The sequence below is a fragment of the Monodelphis domestica genome, chromosome 6 (genome assembly GCF_027887165.1).
Source record: "Monodelphis domestica isolate mMonDom1 chromosome 6, mMonDom1.pri, whole genome shotgun sequence".
Lineage (NCBI taxonomy): Eukaryota > Metazoa > Chordata > Mammalia > Didelphimorphia > Didelphidae > Monodelphis > Monodelphis domestica.
Genome location: NC_077232.1, coordinates 136,468,263 through 136,486,940, shown reverse-complemented (window position 1 = coordinate 136,486,940; position 18,678 = coordinate 136,468,263). Strand labels below are relative to the sequence as shown.

Sequence of the window (18,678 nt, the reverse complement as noted above, 5' to 3'; positions counted from 1 at the left end):
CAGATCTAGGTATAGGAGGGGTAACTAAGTAGTGTGGCTCTTTCCTAATTCCTATGTTTTTGTAGGTTCTTTCTCTGTCTCAGTCTCTCTCTCTGTCCTTCTGTCTCTGTCTCTCCCTTTTTCTGTCTCTGTCTTTCTGTCTCTTACTCCCTTCATCCCTCTTTCTTTCCCTCTCTCCTTTCCTCTCTGCCTCTCTTTCTCCCTCCCTCTCCTTTACTCTCCCTCCCTCTCTCTCCCTCCCTCCCTCTCTCTCCCTCTCTCTCTCTCTCTCTCTCTCTCTCTCTCTCTCTCTCTCTCTCTCTCTCTCTCTCTCTCTCTCTTCCCCTGTCTCTGCCTCTCTTTCTCTCTCTCTCTCTCTCTCTCTCCCTCTCCTTCTCTTTCTCCCTCCCTCCCTCTCTCTCTCTCTCTCTCTCTCTCTCTCTCTCTCTCTCTCTCTCTCTCTCTCTCTCTCTCTCTCTCTCTCTCTCTCTCTCTTCTCTCTCTCTCTCTCTCATCAGAAATGGTGGTAGAGTCACTAAATTGCATGTATGAGTCATTTTCCCCTAAATCTCACAATGGTAAGCTTAGATTGTGTCTTTGAATCTAGTTTCTCACACAGATAGATGCTTACTCATTATTAGTTGAATTTCATTGAATGAACTTTAAATTTTAATTTAAAAGGAAACCAATAGCAAGATTTTTTGTTTAGTTGAAAATTATCTAGATAATGCCTCCACTCCCCTTCTTGCTGTGCTCTTTGGATTCAGTTAGTGACCAAATGAGAATGGTTCTTTCTGAAATAACATGAAATATGATCTTTCTTAGAAGGACAATAGATATATCCAGTTGATTTTATTCATATATGCAATCTGTTATAGAATACTTTCATGAATGTAAAACAAACAGCAGCCATGAGGACTTTTCAAGACTATGGACCAGTGGTAATAATTGGACATTTTTATTTTCCTCAAATGAAAAGCTATTTTTAAGCCTTTGAAGTTGTTTGTTACACAGTGTTGTTATTATTGTATATTTTTCTGGTACTTCTTATATAATTTTCTACACCAATCTAAAATATCTCAAAGTTGTTTATTTTTATAATATTAGTGTTAGAGTATAATTTTTTCTTCTGGTTTGCTGAAACTACATCTGCTTGTTTAAGTCTTTCTATGACTTTTTAGAATAATCTACTTCCTTATTTCTTGGAGCACGATAGTGAATACTACAACATCCACAACCCACAACTTGTTTAGCCATTTCTTAACTGATGGGGGTTCCCTTAATTTCTAGGTTTTCGCCCCCTGTTATAAAGAGATCTGCTACTTCTGTACATATAAGACTTTTTGTTCTTTCTTTGACCTCTTTTGAATATCAGTGTGATAACCATTCATTATTCCAGAGGAACAATGATGAGGCATGTTATCATCCGTGGCAGAGAGGTAAAGAATTTAGGGGAGAGAATTATATGTACATGAACATATAAACATATGTGTATGTATGCATATATTATATATGTATACACATATATCATTATATACACATATCATTCCATACATAAATCCTTCACCTCTCTGCAGAGGATGATAATAGAATGCAAAAACAAACAAAAAAAAAATCAGTACAATTAAAAAAAAGATTGGAAACTAAATTTGCTCTTCTTTCGATGAGTACTTATTAGGGATCTAATAATCTTGGTCAGGCACTGTTCTAAGCACTGGGAACATGAATACAACATGAAATGAACCCTGACAACAAATATAAGAATATATATATATGTGTGTAAAACACAAATATAAAGTTAAGAAATATAAAAATAAACTGTCTGTGGGTCCTCATTACTAATTGTCCTATTCACTCTACCTTAAGTTGGAACTGACATTTTAAAAGCCATGGTACAAATAAATACTAAAATGTTAATATTTCACCAGTTTGGTGGAGGTTAACCAGGATATGAGGTATGCTAGATAGCACAGTAGATAAGAGTGCTGAGCCTGAAGTCAGGAAGACTCATCTTTCTGAGTTCAAAACTGGCTTCAGTCACTTACTAGCTGGGTGACCCTGAACTCTGCCTCAGTTTCCTCAATCCTGTTTGCCTCAGATTCCTCATATGAAAAATGATTTAGAGAAGATGGCAAACTACTCCAGTATCTCTGCCAACAAAACCCCAAATGGGGTCTCAAAGAGTCAGAAATGATTAAAATGACTGAAAAACAACAACCAAAGTATGCTCTATTCCAGCTGTAATCATTTCCATTTCTATAATGACAATTATAGATGAAATTGCAATAGATGGAGAAGTCTATTGTAGGTAAATCCCTCTTTCTGTGGACTGTGGAATAAATCCTTACCAGTATTCAATTATCTTGAGACCTGAAATATCTTAAATCAACCAAACAACCAAACTTGCAAGTTGCTTGACCTTTTAGTGATTAATTTGACCTTCATAGGTACTTAGCACCTTTTTGTATTAGAGCTAAAAATAGACTTAGCTTAAGGCTTTTGCTTCACTATAAGTCTGAATTAAGTACTTTTTCATTGTTCAGTAAAGAGTTTACAATTTTATCTTCCCCTAAAGTATGCTTAAGTATGGGTGGAGTAATTTTAGAGTTCTCACATTCCTAAGTCCCTTCATTGTTTAAAATGGGGAATGGTCTTAACCAAGTGTTCTGAAGTAGGGCCTGAGAATTTTTAAGATTCACAGCATGTGCACACACACAAATCTTCATGTACACAGAGCTCTCTCCCATATTTAAGAAATCCTTCACTCAATTCTGCCATCATGTCAAGCTATCAACTACATTTCTCCTCCTTTTATTTGCCAAACTCATAGTAAAATCTGCCTTCACCCAAAGCCTCCCATAGTCTCATCTTCTTACACCATTATGATTCAATCATATAATTGAAATTATTATCTTTGAGGTTACCAACCATCTTTTAATTGTTAAGTCCAATAATCTCTTCTTAGTCATCATGTTTCTTGATCTGCTCCTTTTGACATTTTAAAAACTACTTTTCTCCTTCTCAATATTGAATACTTTCTACTCCCTGTAAGTTTATTTTTTATGACAATACCCAAGTAGATAATCTTCCAGCTTCTTTCTTCTCCTTTGCTACATTATCATCCATTTCTTTTCCTTAATTTCTATTTACAGCAGGGATTTGTCTTGACTGGACCCCTTATTTCTTGTGTTGATACATCATTTCAATGGTTTCATTAGTTTGATAATCTTCTCTCCCATTTCCTTACCCCCCAAATTAAACTGTCCTCTAAACTTTCCCTTTTTTTGGTCAACATTTTCATCTGCTGTGCATCTGACCAAGTCCCCGGGTTCTCAACCTTAAAAACATACTTGAATCCTCTCCCTCCTTCATTCCATACATCCTCATAAAGTGTCAAGTTTATTTGATTTGACCTCCATGGCATGTGGTCATATTAACTTCAATGCTCTCTTCACAGCATTGTCTCCCTTCTTTGCAAACATATAATTACCACTTTGGGTTAGGTCCTCTTCATTTCTCATCCACATTATTGTATTATCCTCCTGATTGAAATCATTAATTCCACTTTCTCCTTTCTTTGATCTAATCCACATATAATTAGCAAAATAATATTCCTACAGTATATATCTGACCATGTCAGTCTCTAGTTCAAAACGTGTCAGTAGCTCCCTCCTGTTGCTATGTTAATTTAGAAATTTCTTTGATATTTAAAGACTTCTACAAGCTGGATCTATTTTGTACTTATTATTTTGGTTTTTCTTTTTTTTTTTTTTTTGTATTTCTCCACTTCATGCATGATTCATTTTCCTGAGAATTTTGCTATTCCCTGAACTTAGAATCTCTTATCCCTGTGTATTTGTACCAGCCATCTCCCATGCCAAAAAAAGCATTCCCTCTTCAGTAACACTTCAGAGTCTTTTTTTTTTTTTTTGAGATTTAGATCAGGAGCCACCTCCAACCAGAAAACATTCTTGATTCCTCTAATAGTTTATGCTCTCCCTCTCCCACTTCTCAAATGATCTATTATTTATTTTCTGTTTCCATGTTGGATGCCCATTTCTGGAATATGATCTCTGCAACACGCTTTTCAATTTTTTTTTCTTGTGTCCTAAAACCCACCAGAGTCTATTACACATAATAAATGCTTTAACATGTTTATTTGATTGAATTTGTTTGAACATAAAGTGGACATTTTTGTTTGGGTATATTGCCAAAATAGTAGTACACCTATTATCATTGCTAGTGGAGAGGCTAAGTCTAGTTGATTGCTAGAGCTCAGGAGCTGTGAGGGTTAAAACCATTGGAGTATCTACACCAAGACTGTCATGAAGATGGTGAGCTCACAGGAATTATGGGCCTAATAGGCTAATTAAAGAGGAGAAAACTGTCCCAAGTGGGAAATGAAGCAGATCAAAGATTCTATCCCAATTAGCAATGGTATTAGTCACTGAAAATCTAGCATGAGTGAGATTTAAAAAAAAAATTTACACTTTGATTTTGAGGGTCATGAAATACAACAAAAGGTAATGATAGGCTAAAAGGATATACTATCCACTGTGATAGCTTCTAAACGTCCCTCAGGGTCATACTATTTTACATACTATTTATCTAGGACTATTGTAGGTGGCTTAGAAAAGTTCAAAATTATTATAATATAAATATGGATTTATAGTATAATATATAAGTGAGGAAGGAATGACAGATCCAAAAGAGATGAAATCAGAAGAAGTCATTGACAAAGAATCCCTAAAAAGCATTTTTGACACTATTTCATTGATGACATATAATGCCACCAGCCTCCTGGTTTATAGCTGCTATAATTCTTGTGGGTGACATACTTTAAGTGCTTTGAAAGAAAGACACCATAAAAATGAGGTTAATAATTGTAATCAAAGGGAAAGAAATGCATTTTACATGGGAAAAATCTATGTTTAGTGTCCTATTTATGTGGAAAATAAGGGACTTCTTCATTTTGCTATGAAAATATAATTCAATTTTAGACTCCAAGATGTGTGATAATTCTAAAACTGAACTCAGTAGTAATGATGGCTTCAGCAAGAATAACCACCATTAGCCAAAGAGGGAGAGAACCTCTTCTATTTCAGACTCTTTCTTCTCAGGTACCTAGTTCAAGATTGGAGTCCCAATCTCCACTTAGCATCACACCGAAAAGAAATTATTTTTATGGGGTAGTCCATGGGAATTACACATCACCTCTTACCTATTGAATTAAATTAGACATAATTCACAAGAGTAAAAGCTAAATTCCATTCTTCTGGCTTAATATAAGTAAATATGTCATTGTTCTTACTGATTTTGAAAACAGCAAAAAATTAATTTAGTCTGACACCATATGTTAATGCTTGTGTATTATCCGGCCAAAATAGCTTTCATGTACATTAAGAAAATCCAATTGGTTTGCCCATTGTACAGAAAGACATAATTATATGTCCGCATTCCTAAATATGAGTAATTTGGATTTATAAGAAGAGAAAGAATGAGCAATTTCATTTACTTGGTGACCTTTGGTGAGAGTAAAGCTATAAACTTCAATTCCCTCCCTCCCTCCCTTCTGAAAGATGCTATTATATATTAACACTAGAACTAGTGCATACTTTGTATACTTAATGATAGTCATGTAAAGCAATTTTCAAAAAACCTCCCCTAAGAAGTAATAGCCTTCTGTACTATTCACAAAGCTAGCAAATGTTACATCTTAGCAAATGAAATGTCTTTGTCCTGGCATCCCGAGTGTCCTTCTAGCATTATTTTAGACATTCACTGGTTGACAAATGGAATTCCATTTCTCTCAGCCCTGGTCTTTTCAAATATCACATATCTAAAGAGCATTCACCTTCTGAACACAAAGCCCTAGCAATATTCTTGGAATATAGTTAAGACTAAGATACTTTTCTCCCCTTAAATGACTCCCTACTTGTCATTAAGTAGTTAAGGTCATTTGTTTATGTGGTCTTAGTACTTTGTGGGAATATATTTGGGGGGACAATTGAAGTGACCAACATGTATCTTAAAACTATTAAATGATCCATTGGGGAAATAATGCCAAATACCACTGAGAAAGGGAAAAGAAGACTGGAAGAATCCCAGCCCATTATGGTTCACCCTACTTGGGAAGAGACTAAGTAAGTGACCAAGATAGTACAACAAATGTCAGGGGAGATGATTATATAGTTATGCACATAGGACTTAAGCCTTTGATCTCTGTGTGCATGGTTAAACAGAGAATAATTGAACTATAATGGGAAAGGGGAATGTCAAGAGGAATCATGGATTTAGAACTGTAAGAGACTTTAGAAATAATTTAGTATATTCCCCTTGTTTTATAGTTGAGAAAACTAGGACTCAGAAAGTTGAATAATGCGATTAAGGTCACAGAGATTGAAAGTAGCAGAGGCAAGATTCAAAACCTGATCTTTCTAATCCAAATCCTAGGCTGTTTCCATTAAACTATACTTTCTCCATTCTAGCAAGTGGATGTAAATTTTTAACCTCAGCTAAAAGCATTAACCTTTGGCAACATCAGATGGAGGATATCCAGATTTTCCTCTGAGTTAAAGCAAGAAAGAAAAGTGAGACAGTATTGTGATGAGAAGAAAATATACTGCCTTGAGACTCAGGTGCCTGAGGGTTTATAATCTCTGCAACTACTGATTACTCCCTAAACTGACACATCTGAGTAACTTTCACCTGATCATTCTTGCCTCAGTTTCTTTATTTGTATAATCAGCTTGGAATAGATGAACACTGAGGTATAGCTCAGCTTTAAAAAATTCATGAGTTTATGAGATATGAGTTTCATAAAGTAGTCTGGCAACATCACTAGGCTAAGAGATAGATTGCAGCATATAGAACTTGTAAAAGCAGGTTTGCTCTGTGTAATGGTCCATGGAGAGATGCTACAACTCTTGCATTCAGACTTACAACACTTCCATCAGAAGAGAGTGACATCACAGGCACCGTTAGACTATTCCTATTAGATAGAATTCAGACAAAGCAGGGGCCAACCAGTAGACTTTGGTGGAGAAGTTCTATTAAACTTGGGGTTCGCAATTATATCATAGCCACAGATATCTGTGCAGAAAACTTCAGCGTTGGTGAGAAAATTCATGTTAACAAACTTTGGGACTCTGGAGTGTGCATTTCTCTGCCTGAATGTCAAATAAATCACTTGTGTGCAAGAAGTAGAATAAAATCCATCAAGAAAGAAATGCATGATAAAAGAATGTGATAGACTAGTCATAGGACAACAATGAGGAATGGTTACCATGAATCCAAATGAGTCCCAAGAAACTATTAAAAGACCTGAAGGAAGACTTCTAGTGACAGGGACCCCCATGTCCCTTTCCTCCATTTGGCTAGCTCCTTCCCCAATATCCTGGATTGTTAAGTTAAACTTCCAGGTCAGTCATATCTTAATTCCTTTCAGACTACTGCACTTTCTGTACCATTAACTCCTGGTATTTTTTCTACCATGCCCCAAGTTGGGACTTCCCTCCTGACTCACATTTTCAGCTTCTTTTTTATATTGTTTTCTCATTAGAATTCAAGCACTTTGAGGCCAGCAGCTGACTTTCTGCTTGCATTTGTGTTCCAGGTGCTTAGCCCAATGACTAGCACATAGCAAGCATTTAATAAATGCTTGTAGATTTGATTCTAGACAACTTATAAAAGACATGGACAAGAAGGCACAGATTGGTTTCCATATACATCATTAGAAGATTGCCCACCTCAGAGATAGAAAGCATTCGTCAAAATATCAGAGGTATAGACGAGATACAATTTACTCATTTGCTAATTACTGGTGAGTCATTAGCTGTTTCTGTTTGATCCTATGTAAAATTTGTCATGTTTGCCCATATTCAGTAATTCCTTGGGCAGAACATGAGAATAATTCCTTAAATTAGGTCAGAAGATAGAATAAGATGCAAGCATTCAGAGTTTAAAATTTAACTTTCTGGTGTTTATTCATTCTTAGTGAGGCAGAATGGTAACAGGAAAAAGACTGAACTGTGAGGTGCATGGTTCTTTTATTGTTGACTTTGGACATGTCACTTCCTTATCAACTTTAGTTTCCTCATCAAGGAAATGGAACATATAAGCCAAAAAATCCCCAACAACTTTGAAGGTACCTTCTAGCCCTAGCAATTATGATTCCATTGTTTCAAATGCTGATTTAAACCAGAAAATTTTTTACCAATTTTTTTTACCAATTTTTTAATAATTTTAACCAATTATTAGCATCATGGCTTTAGGAAAATTCCATGAACTTCTTTAGACTTTAGTTTCTTCATTTATAAATTAAGGCTTTGGAATTAATAATAAAAGTGTGCCTTCCAAACTCTAGATCTCATGGTGATCTTGTAAACAGTATTATTATTGAATTTTTCAAACTAATAAAAAATGTGTTCATTTCTTCTATTAAATATTTCCCAATTTCCTATTGTAATTCCCTTTCACAGCTAACTAGCAGGCCATATCAAGAAACCAGTTCACCCAGGGGACTTTGCAATAATCAGAATGATATATCTAGTGAGAAAAGTTAAACTTCAAGGACTATCTCGATATGAAGTCTGGTTGACAAAGATAGTTTTGCCCAACATTTGTTTTAAATACAGGGATGAAAGTTCATTTACCTTTGGTAGGATGTGGGAGGTTTTAAAAATGGGAACATCTATATTAAGCTCAAGTTCTCCAATTAAGATTTTCTAGTCATCATTAGAATTTTCATGGGCAAGAGATGTAGCCCTTGCTGTCACACAAAAGGCCAAAAAAAAAATACATATTTTAAGGTACAAGAAAAACAAATGATGTAGAGTCACGTACCGTAACCCATAAAGGACTGTTCCATCAGGATGCAGACGGATCATTCGATTCTTCACCGTAACCCCATGCACAAATGATTTCTTGTCATTCAGGAAGTATGTGTCTGGCACCCAGAGCTGGTCTGCTACCCTGTTGTCTAGAGTGAGGTTTAATGGAATTCCAGAATAAGACAGTCTTTTGTCTTTCCAAGACTGCTGAAAATACATTGTAAGCGTATAGTCCTATGAAGAACAAGAGAACATGAGAAAATGTTTTAGTTGATTTTTTTCTATCATAATCAAAAGAGAAGTTTTATTTATGTGTTTACCAATTACATGTAATAAATCATATTCCCACACAAGTTTTCTCAAATTATATGATTGAACTTTTCTCCTTCCTTGCCTCCCTTCCTTCCCCTTCCTGGTGATGGCAGTCGATTCGATTTGGGTTATAGTTATACATGTATTATCATGCAAAAATATTTCCATATTGTTAATTTTCAAAGAGAATTTTAAATGAAATGAGTTTAATTATTCTTGCCATTATTTGGGGTATTATATTAAAGAGTTATTCAAAATTAATATCTGCCTTTAAATAGCTTAGTCATTCAATAAAAATTTATTAGTGCCTACTATGTGCTATGCATTGTGATTATAAAGAAAGGTAAAAACATAGTCCCTGACCTCAAAGAGCTAACATGGATGTCCCCACTATCCTCTTTAAATTGAGGACCGAGGAATAACCCTCTACTGTCCACCCTTAACTACCTCCAATCAGGAGAGAGGGATTCCAGGGGACTAAGGAAGTCCTGAAGAGACAGAAGTTTTAGGGTTGATGTGATCTTGCAGAATGATGATATTTTAGAGAGCATAAAGAAACCTCAAATACTGTAGCCCTATAGGAAATGATTATTTTTTAAATTACAATATAAAACTGAGATGCAGAGATGTCCCCTTTCCCTCTTATTCCCTTATGTTTAAGTCATATAGTCTAAAATAAACACACAAATCCAATATCTAAAAGGCTAGGGAGAAATTTACCTCCTGTAGAGTAAAATGCATTAAATGTAATTTTAAAATTTGAAGCTAAAGTAAGTGCATAACTAAAGTGGAGACAGGAAATAATCAAATATTAACCACATCTAAATTGGACACATTTTGTCATCTTTATTGGAATCATCATAAAATTCTAGGGTTAAGAAAGGATCTAGGAACCTATTCATATTTGAACAACAAACCATAAAAATGTTTTTTTAGACTTGATTCAGAGATTATTCAATTTAATAGGTAATCCACTAACACTTGAAATAGTCTATTCCTCCATGATAGTAAAATTTTTTTCCTTAAAATATGAATAGACCCACTGGTCTCTTCCTCCTACCAATTAGTCCTCATTCTATTCTCTTGGCCAAATGGAGAAAATCTGCTTCCTTTTACACATGCTAGCTCTTCAAATATTTGATGACAACTATGCTGTCTTCTCTCCCTCCCCCCGCACCTCCCTCTCACATCCCTAACTCTAGTCCCAGTCTTCTCTTCTTTCAGCTAAACATTGCCCAGATCCTTCAAGGAGTGTTTCTAGAAAAATATATTTTTCTGAATATATCTCTTGGATTGCTCTTCTAGATTCATGTAACTTCATCATTGTATAAGATATGAAGTCAGGATCAGAACATAAGGGAGTTTAAGGAATAGCTGAGTAATACGGAAGTCCAAGTTAGCCAGTGTACTGTAAAAACTTGTCTATATGATTAATCATATTCAATTGGCACATGTGAAAGGAAAGATATTAGAGGCTCTCAATTTACATGAGCATGGCTTTTTACCCAAGTTCTTTATTTCTAAATGGGCATCTCAGAATAGGCATCCAATAATGGTGTCTCTATGGCCATAGGAATTTCCCATGTTGTTCTTCCCTAAGTCAATTGCTGATCATATTCCCCTGCCCACTGCTCTTCCTGGGCCACTGTATAGGAAGCGGGAAGGGGGTGTTGAAGCAGTAGGGGTAGTAGAAGAAAGATGACAGAAAAAGAAAGGACAAATGGTGGAAGTAATTTGTTGTTTTTGTATTTGCTTCTTGCTCCCATTCTCTATTGTTGTCTTATGTTTTCTTAGTGCCTAGAGTCCCTGACTTATTCCAGATTATAGGTGGGAGTTCAACAATTCTGAATTAGAGATTGGATTTGGAGTCAGAAAGAGGTGAGTTCAAACCCTGCCTTAGAGCTTTACTAGCAAGCCACTACAGATCTCTCATCCTTATTTAATAGTAGCACTTACATTCCAGGAGTTCTGTGAGGATGTAATGAAAAGATATGCAAGGGGCTTTGCAAATCTTTAAGTGCAATACAAATGCCAGCTCTATTTATACCTATTATTATCAGAAAATTTCCAACTTGGAACCTGTACCAAAATCCTACTCTGCTATCTCACCTTGGCATGCAATCTCCCCTGGTTTCTCAGAAGATATGTCAGCACAGCACAAGCTTTGGGATGTCCTACCAAACTGGAAACACCCTGATTAAGGGATTGTGTTTCATCCAAATACTGGACTAGGTGGGTGGCAATAAGCTAATTCCCAGAAGACTAGCCACCAAGTGATGCTTTTCTTTTTGGCCCCAGAAACTCTTTTCTTTTCGGCCCCAGAAACTCATAAAGACCATTTGCTAAAGTAAAGAGATTACAACCTGCTGGGTAGAGAGAGTACCACCACTGAGAAGCTCAAAGATATTTTAGGTATTGAAGTATGTAATTTGTGTGTAAAATTATTACTGACAGATTGGCTAGCACAAAGCTTTACCCATAGTGTGCACCATTAAATAGTGCTTGCATTGGTTTTGGACTAGATGAGTTCTCTGAGGTCTCCATTCAATTCTAATCTTCTATGATTCTGTTGACAGTGTGGAAAAAAGCCCATTTTCTTTGACCCCTTCTAAATGTTGTATCATCTGCAAAAGAACCCCAAAGAGGACAACCACAGCTGTGGTAAGTGCCTAGTGCTTCCGGCTATACGCACTGAATTAAAATCCAGGCTTCAGTGTTCAGCAAAAGCAACAATACAATATAAATTTCAGCACTGGCATTAAATTCCCATTAGCTTGCCCAAATTATCATTAGTGCTAACAAGGATTTCCTCAAAATGAGATTAAATAGTGAATTGTTTGTCTCCGATTTTTTAGAGTAGAGAAGTGTTTTAATGTGTGGTGGGAGAAGAAAGCAGCATGAAATAGAGAAAGGATTATGATGGCAGCAATAATATTATAATAATAAATGGTAATAATTAAAATGGTAGTTTGTGGTAGACAAACAAAAGAGAACCAAAGGGGGGGAATGCAATAATGTATTAAATGGGGTAAATTGTGTATCACTTTAATTCCTTCCTCTCTCTGGAGACAGTTTTGTTTTCCATAGAGATATGGAAGTTTTTAAGTCACTTGTGCCATCTTGATTTTACACAATACACAACAGGGCCTCATGCCATTTTTTTAAACAGTGAATAAAAACCACCTTGTGGCTTTAAATTAAAATAATTTATCCTATTTTTAATAGAAGGAAGGACAATAGAACTTTTTTTAAGCCAGCACATAACATCTTGAAGTGAAATGAGGTGGGACAAAGATCTCTTGGGGTTGCACTTCCCATAAACATTCCCACAAACCAGGTGCTTACTGTTTTATGCACAGAGAACAAATCACTGAGCTATGAGAAATTCATTCCCCTGATCCATGTTTTGAGAGGAGGTAGAAGAGAAACACTAGAAAGTGAGTTTATAAAATGAAATATATTTAACTATAATATTTGCACTGTGACAGAATATATAACATCATCAATATAGATTTGTTGAGTATGGTTTGATACATCCAGAAAACAAACAGTTTTCAAAGGCCCCTCATGGAATATTCTATTGATTCTATTGCCCCAATCTTTTAACAGTCCTTTGTGCAGGCTGAGGGATGGGAAATAAAAAGATAATGTGATTTACATATTGGAAAAACTACTGATAGCATTTGAAAATTCAAGTATTCTTTCAACAAAGGGGCATCATTATGTGAATTTTATTAATGATAGAAAAGAATATAGAGGCATCAGGGAATAGTAGAGACCTGGTTTTGGACTTCATTCAAGTCTCACCAGACATCATCTTGACATGACATGGGCAAGTAACTTAACCTCTTAGTGTTCTGGGAAACCCTCTAAGATTATAAATTAAAGAGAAGCACCAATCTTCATTTGTAAAGGAAGTACTTTATAGGGTACTCCCTATGCCCATGAAATCCTAGGAGCTGTCCATATTCATATATTAATGCTTGGGTGGGTGAGATTTCTAGATTGAAATGAAAGGTCTTATGGTCATTTTTATCTAATATGATAATGATATTATAATATTAATTATAAAGAGCTTAGCCTAGCTTAGTTAGGCAAGATATTTTTTCCTAAAAAAAGAATATCTATAATTACAGGGAGAAATAATTCATACATTTATTTTTCAATGTAAAGTTAAATAATCATTTTTTAGGACTAGGATGTATAGACATTGAATTTGATATTCCCCATGTGCAATCTACTCCCTGAAGATAAGCTAGATGCTTTAGGAGGCTCAGAGAAGGCTGTCAGACAATAAGGTATTCTTTAATACACTAGAGCCAAAATGTATTAAATGGTCTGGAGTTCATGCAATTTGTCAAACTGTCTGACTTGAGCGTGGGGAGAATCTGACTCATTCTATGATAAAGAGGATCAGAGATACCAAATTGTTTGCATTCACTGAAAGTCAGTAAGGATAGATGCAATTTAGTTCTAAAAATGTTGAAAGATTCCAGTGAAATATTAATATTATATAAAATTTTGCTTTTTGGAAGGACGATAACATCTTAGTTTTAGATTCCTTTTTTGGACAAAACCAGGCTGCTTCTTCTTTTTTTTAATTCAAAAACCATTTGAGAGCACTTTTTTTCCATTCAGTAATTTAAAGGAAAGTATATTTATGTATAGTGATGAATTATAGTTATGAACTCAATCCAGCATTTTGTATAGCCTATTGTCATCTTAAAGTGTTTTTTCAGCATTTGAATTTTAAAGCTCATCTTAACCTGGTTCCTTCTTATCCTTCTAGTCTCTGTATGTCCTCCTCACTTCCATTTACTCTGTGATCTAGTGATACTGACCTTCTTACTGATCCTGGTTCCCAGCTCTCCTTCTCAATACTCTAAGTAGATTTCCATTGGCTGTCTCCTGTGCCTGGAGCACTATTCCTCCTCTGAGTTTCCCTGGCTTCCCTCTAGTCTTAGCTAAAAAAAGACCCACTTGCTTCAAGAAACTTTAAGTGCTCCTTAATCTTAATGCCCTTCTGCTGAGACAATTCCCTAATTTGTTTTGTATACACTTTGTTTGTATACATAGTGGCTTTTATGTTGTCTCCAAGATTAGATTGTGAACTCCTTGAAAGTCAGGAGCACTTTTTTGCCTTTGTATCTCCAGTACTTGGCATAGTGGCCAGCAAATTGTTGTTGAGTTGTTTCAGTCCTGACTGATTCTTCATGACCTCATTTTGGTGTTTCCTTGGCAAAGGTCCTAGAGTGGTTTTCCATTTCCTTCTCCAGCTCATTTCACAGATGAGGAACTGGGGCAAGCAGGGTTAAGTGAATTGCCAGGATCACACAGCTACTATGTTCCAGAGGTCAGATTTGAACTTAGGAAGATGAGTCTTCCTGACTCCAGACCTGGCACTCTTATCTACTGTGCTACTAGCTGCCATGACCAGCAAATACATGCTTAATAAATGCTTATTGATTCACTTATACAAAATAGATCATTACCCTATATTATTCCTTTTTCTTCTCCTCCACAATAATGGTTTTGTCAGAGATATAATTATATGCCAGTGCTACAGTAGGAGATAATAACTTGGTGGCTAAGGGAAAGAACCAGAAGAAGATATTGGAAGAGCCTTCTAAGTCTGCTTCCCAAGATGGCCCAATTATAGGAGTCCTTAGTTATAAGATATAAATGGTATATCTCCTAGTCTCCACAGTAAATATTTTTTGTAGAGATGAAGTAAAGCCTACGGTAGGTTACCTGGTTGATTCAATAAGGAGCTAAAGTAACCAAAAAAATCTTAATTTCTCCTAGCACTAGTTCAATATAGAGGAGTTCTACAAAGAAAGATTCATATGAATTGAGTGTTTCCCTTTTCTATCTTTCTATCCCTTTTCCTTATGAAGCTGGGTTCAATTATACATGTGTATGTGTATATGTATTATTATGACAATTAGCACATTTGCAAAGATGACGAAAGATAGGGCTAATCAATGTTGGAAGAGTCATGGTAAGAGAGATGCTGAATGTACTGCTGGCAAATTTATAAATTGGTCTAGTATTCTGTTAAATGCCTTGTATTTATGCTAAGAAAGTGATTATAATGGACCTACTCTTGGACCTAGAGGTCCCTTTGCTAAGCTTATATCTCAGTGAGGTCAAGGAAAGGAAGAAAGTTCTCACATCAAAATATTTATAACGATTCTTTTCATAGAAGCACAAAACTGGAAACTAAATTGATGTTCATTTATTAGGGATAAAATAGGGATAAAATAAAATATTAGGGATAAATTGTACACAAATGCAGTGGTATGTTACTATAGTGGAAGAAAACTAATAAATAGCATTCATGTATTATTTAAAAGTGTATAAAGCTCTTTAAAAAGGTTATCTCATTTTATCTTTACAATAACCCTGGGAACTGTATGCTATTATTTCCCTTATTTACAAAAACTGAGGCAAACAGAGGCCAAGAATTTCCTAGGCTCACAGAATCAGTTAAATGTGAGAGGCTGGATTTGAATTCAAGTCTTCCTGACTCTAGGTCAGTATTCTTTACACTGTACCACCTAGCTGCCTCAAGAAACAAAATATAAAGAATCCCGAGAAACATGAGAGGACACATGAACTGCTGTGAAGGAAGCAGACCCATGCAAACAAAGTACACAATGACTATAAAAATCAAAATGGAGTACACAATGACTATAAAAATCAAAATGGAGAGGTGAAGAATTACTGCAATAGAGTGCTTTATAATTATGACAACGCTTGATCAAGAAGAGCCAAGAAAATGTACATCCATTCTTTCTTTGAGGAGGTGGGAAGCTGTATGGAAAAACTCTGCCAATTAGTTCATAAATTGCTTGGCTTTTCTGTACTTAAAAAACATATTCTATAATGGCTGGATCTTTGGGACAGAGTTGGGAAAGAATAATAACAGCTTCCCTGTTACCAGGCACTTTGTAAATATTTTATTTCACAACAACCCTAAAAGTTAAACACTATCATTATCCACTTTAGCCCCTCTCCTATATTTTACAGTTAAGGCATAAAGTTTAAAGTTAAGACTGAGGGTATGAAACATGCCCAAGGTCCCAAATCTAGTTAAGTGTCTGAAGCAAGATTTTAACTTGTCTTCCTGGCTCTGGGTCTAGCATCATTTTGAAAAGGAAAGAGTTGGGGTTTTTCAATGTAAAATCAAGGAAGGATGTACAGTCTTCATCTTCTCAGAGCATTTTACAATAAACCCATGGAATAAACATTAGACATGAAGGAAATCTTGGAGATCACCTTGTTCATTTTACTAATGAGTAGCAAGTATCCTAAAGAAGGGAAGTGGCTTGTCCAGGTCACATCTTTGTCCAGTGGCAAAGCCTGGATTATAACAAGGTTTCCTGATTCCAATTCTAGGGTTCTACCCTCAATTCAATGCTGCCTCCCCTCAATAAGATGTATTTCATTCAAAGGCACTTTCTGATAAGGATTAAGCATTTTTACAAGGTATACTATAGGACCATGTCTTGCATCTCATGAATATAAAGGTTTAGTGCAAAAAAACTCAAGACTGATAAATAAACCAAATTAAATCGTAATTGAAATGAGACACTCAACATCTGTTTTTAATGGGCTTTCCTTTTTAAATGGATTTTCTGAGTAACAGTGTCACCATTAAGTACATCAGCAAAATGAATTCATCATTGTTCCCTCTAGGTTGGTTAATTTCTAAATTTTTTATCTTGGTATGGCTAGAGCTGAACTACTTGTTGCATGTTGGCTATACTTAGACTTTTACCATGTTGGGTACCATCTTATATACTTAATTTTTTTTCCTTAGCCTCATTGTCAAAGTTTTTGTCCACATTTATTAAGAGGCTTATCACCATGTCTCAAGGAGCATAATCTTCCTTTCTCTGTCTTCCTAGATTGCTGCTATTGTTTTTTAGTGCACATATGCCAGATCTCCTGTTAAATTGTCATTTGTCCTGAATAGGAATGATTCTGGAATTTAGTCCAGTGAGTACTGGCTATTTTAGAACTTCTTGATAGTGAGTCAGGCACTGTAGCATGTCAGTAATTTTTGCTGCTGGGGAGGTTGAGGCTTCTCAATGGCTTAAGTGTGGGATTTTTGATCTGTAGTGGACTAGATGTTAAGTCCAGTACCAACATGGTAAGCCCTAGGGAATGGGCCAGGGTGAGCATGGAGTGTTCAAACTGAAAGAAGAGTAAAACAGCTCAGGTCAGAAATGTAGCAGGTCAATGCTCCCATGCCAATTGGTAATAGGATAGGATGTGTCAGTGTTTACTATACTGTATGCCCAGGCTAGGTAAAATAGAGAGATTGAATTTCTAAAACTAAGAGATAAATAAAACTTCTATTGGTACTAAACCAAAATGAAAATCAACCTCATACTCTTTCATATCATTCTACTTAACAAACATTTGATACTTAGCTGATAGGTAACATGTATTATGCTAGGTACCTGGGAAGAGATGATTGGACCTCCTTCACCTATATATAGGAGCTTACCACCTATGTCTGAATTCTTGGAAGTAGATTTTGGATCTTGTAGCTCGAAACCATTGAATATTCTCAATTGTCATAGAGATTTCTCAAGAAGGAGACAACTTTAAAGGAAAACAGGAACCACATTTGCCATTTAAATAACTCAAACTGTACTATATCAAATAATAAAATATGCTTGGAGGTAGCACTACCAGATTTGTAGTTATGACATCTGGATTAAAGTACCAGTTCTGGTTTTTACTTGAATGACTGAACCAATTGTTGAATATCTCTGGGCTTTAGCTATCTCATTTGTAAGATGTTTATAAGATTACATGATCCATAAGATCCTTCCATTCCTGATCTGATTTTATAGGTGCAATACTTTTAAGACTTGAAAGCCCAACACTGGGATCATCCACTAGTAAACTGTAAACTCCCTAGGGCAGAGACCATGGCTTATTTCATTTACTCTTTTATTTCTACCAATACCTAGGACTGTAGATGTTTACACATTTTGTCACCCGAGAGTAGACACAATTCTGGAGGCAATGAACCATCAGAACACTCATGTCTGCCTAGAATGAATAATTTCTGGAGGCACATTGAACAAAATAATTAAATAAAAAATTAAATAACCTATTTTGAAGAAAAAGCTCATCTTTAAATAAGCTCATTTCTGAAATCCCTTCCATTTCTAAAATTCAATAGTCTGAGAGATCTATAATAAAATATGATTTTGTTTATGTAGATTTTAAACAATCCTGCAAATCTAAACCTCAAATAATAGGATTCTTCTTTCCACCAAAGTGCACATAAATAGTAGCACATTGTTCTTCATATTGGAAGGTGTTTATTAAAAGTTTAATCAAATTGAATTTCTATACTCAATAACCTAAATTCCTAAAGTGCCTTATGAATCAAAAAAGGATGACATTATTCAACAATTGATTCAGTTTTGGAGTCATTGAGTTAGAGCTAAAAGTGACTTCAGCTTTACTATTAAGCATATCCTAACTTTTAGAAGAAAAAAAAAGATCAGCTGGGTTGATGCTACACAGT

The 18,678-nt window shown here is 35.5% G+C and overlaps 1 protein-coding gene across 1 annotated transcript in view; it reads right to left on the bottom strand.

Moving 5' to 3' along the window:
• Positions 1 to 18,678, bottom strand: part of GABRB1 (gamma-aminobutyric acid type A receptor subunit beta1) — a 474,038-nt gene that overhangs the window by 233,056 nt on the left and 222,304 nt on the right. Inside the window, exon 4 of the mRNA XM_001364479.3 lies at positions 8,824 to 9,044. Within this exon, the coding sequence (XP_001364516.1) occupies positions 8,824 to 9,044 (221 nt within the window). The remainder of the gene's footprint in view (positions 1 to 8,823; positions 9,045 to 18,678) is intronic.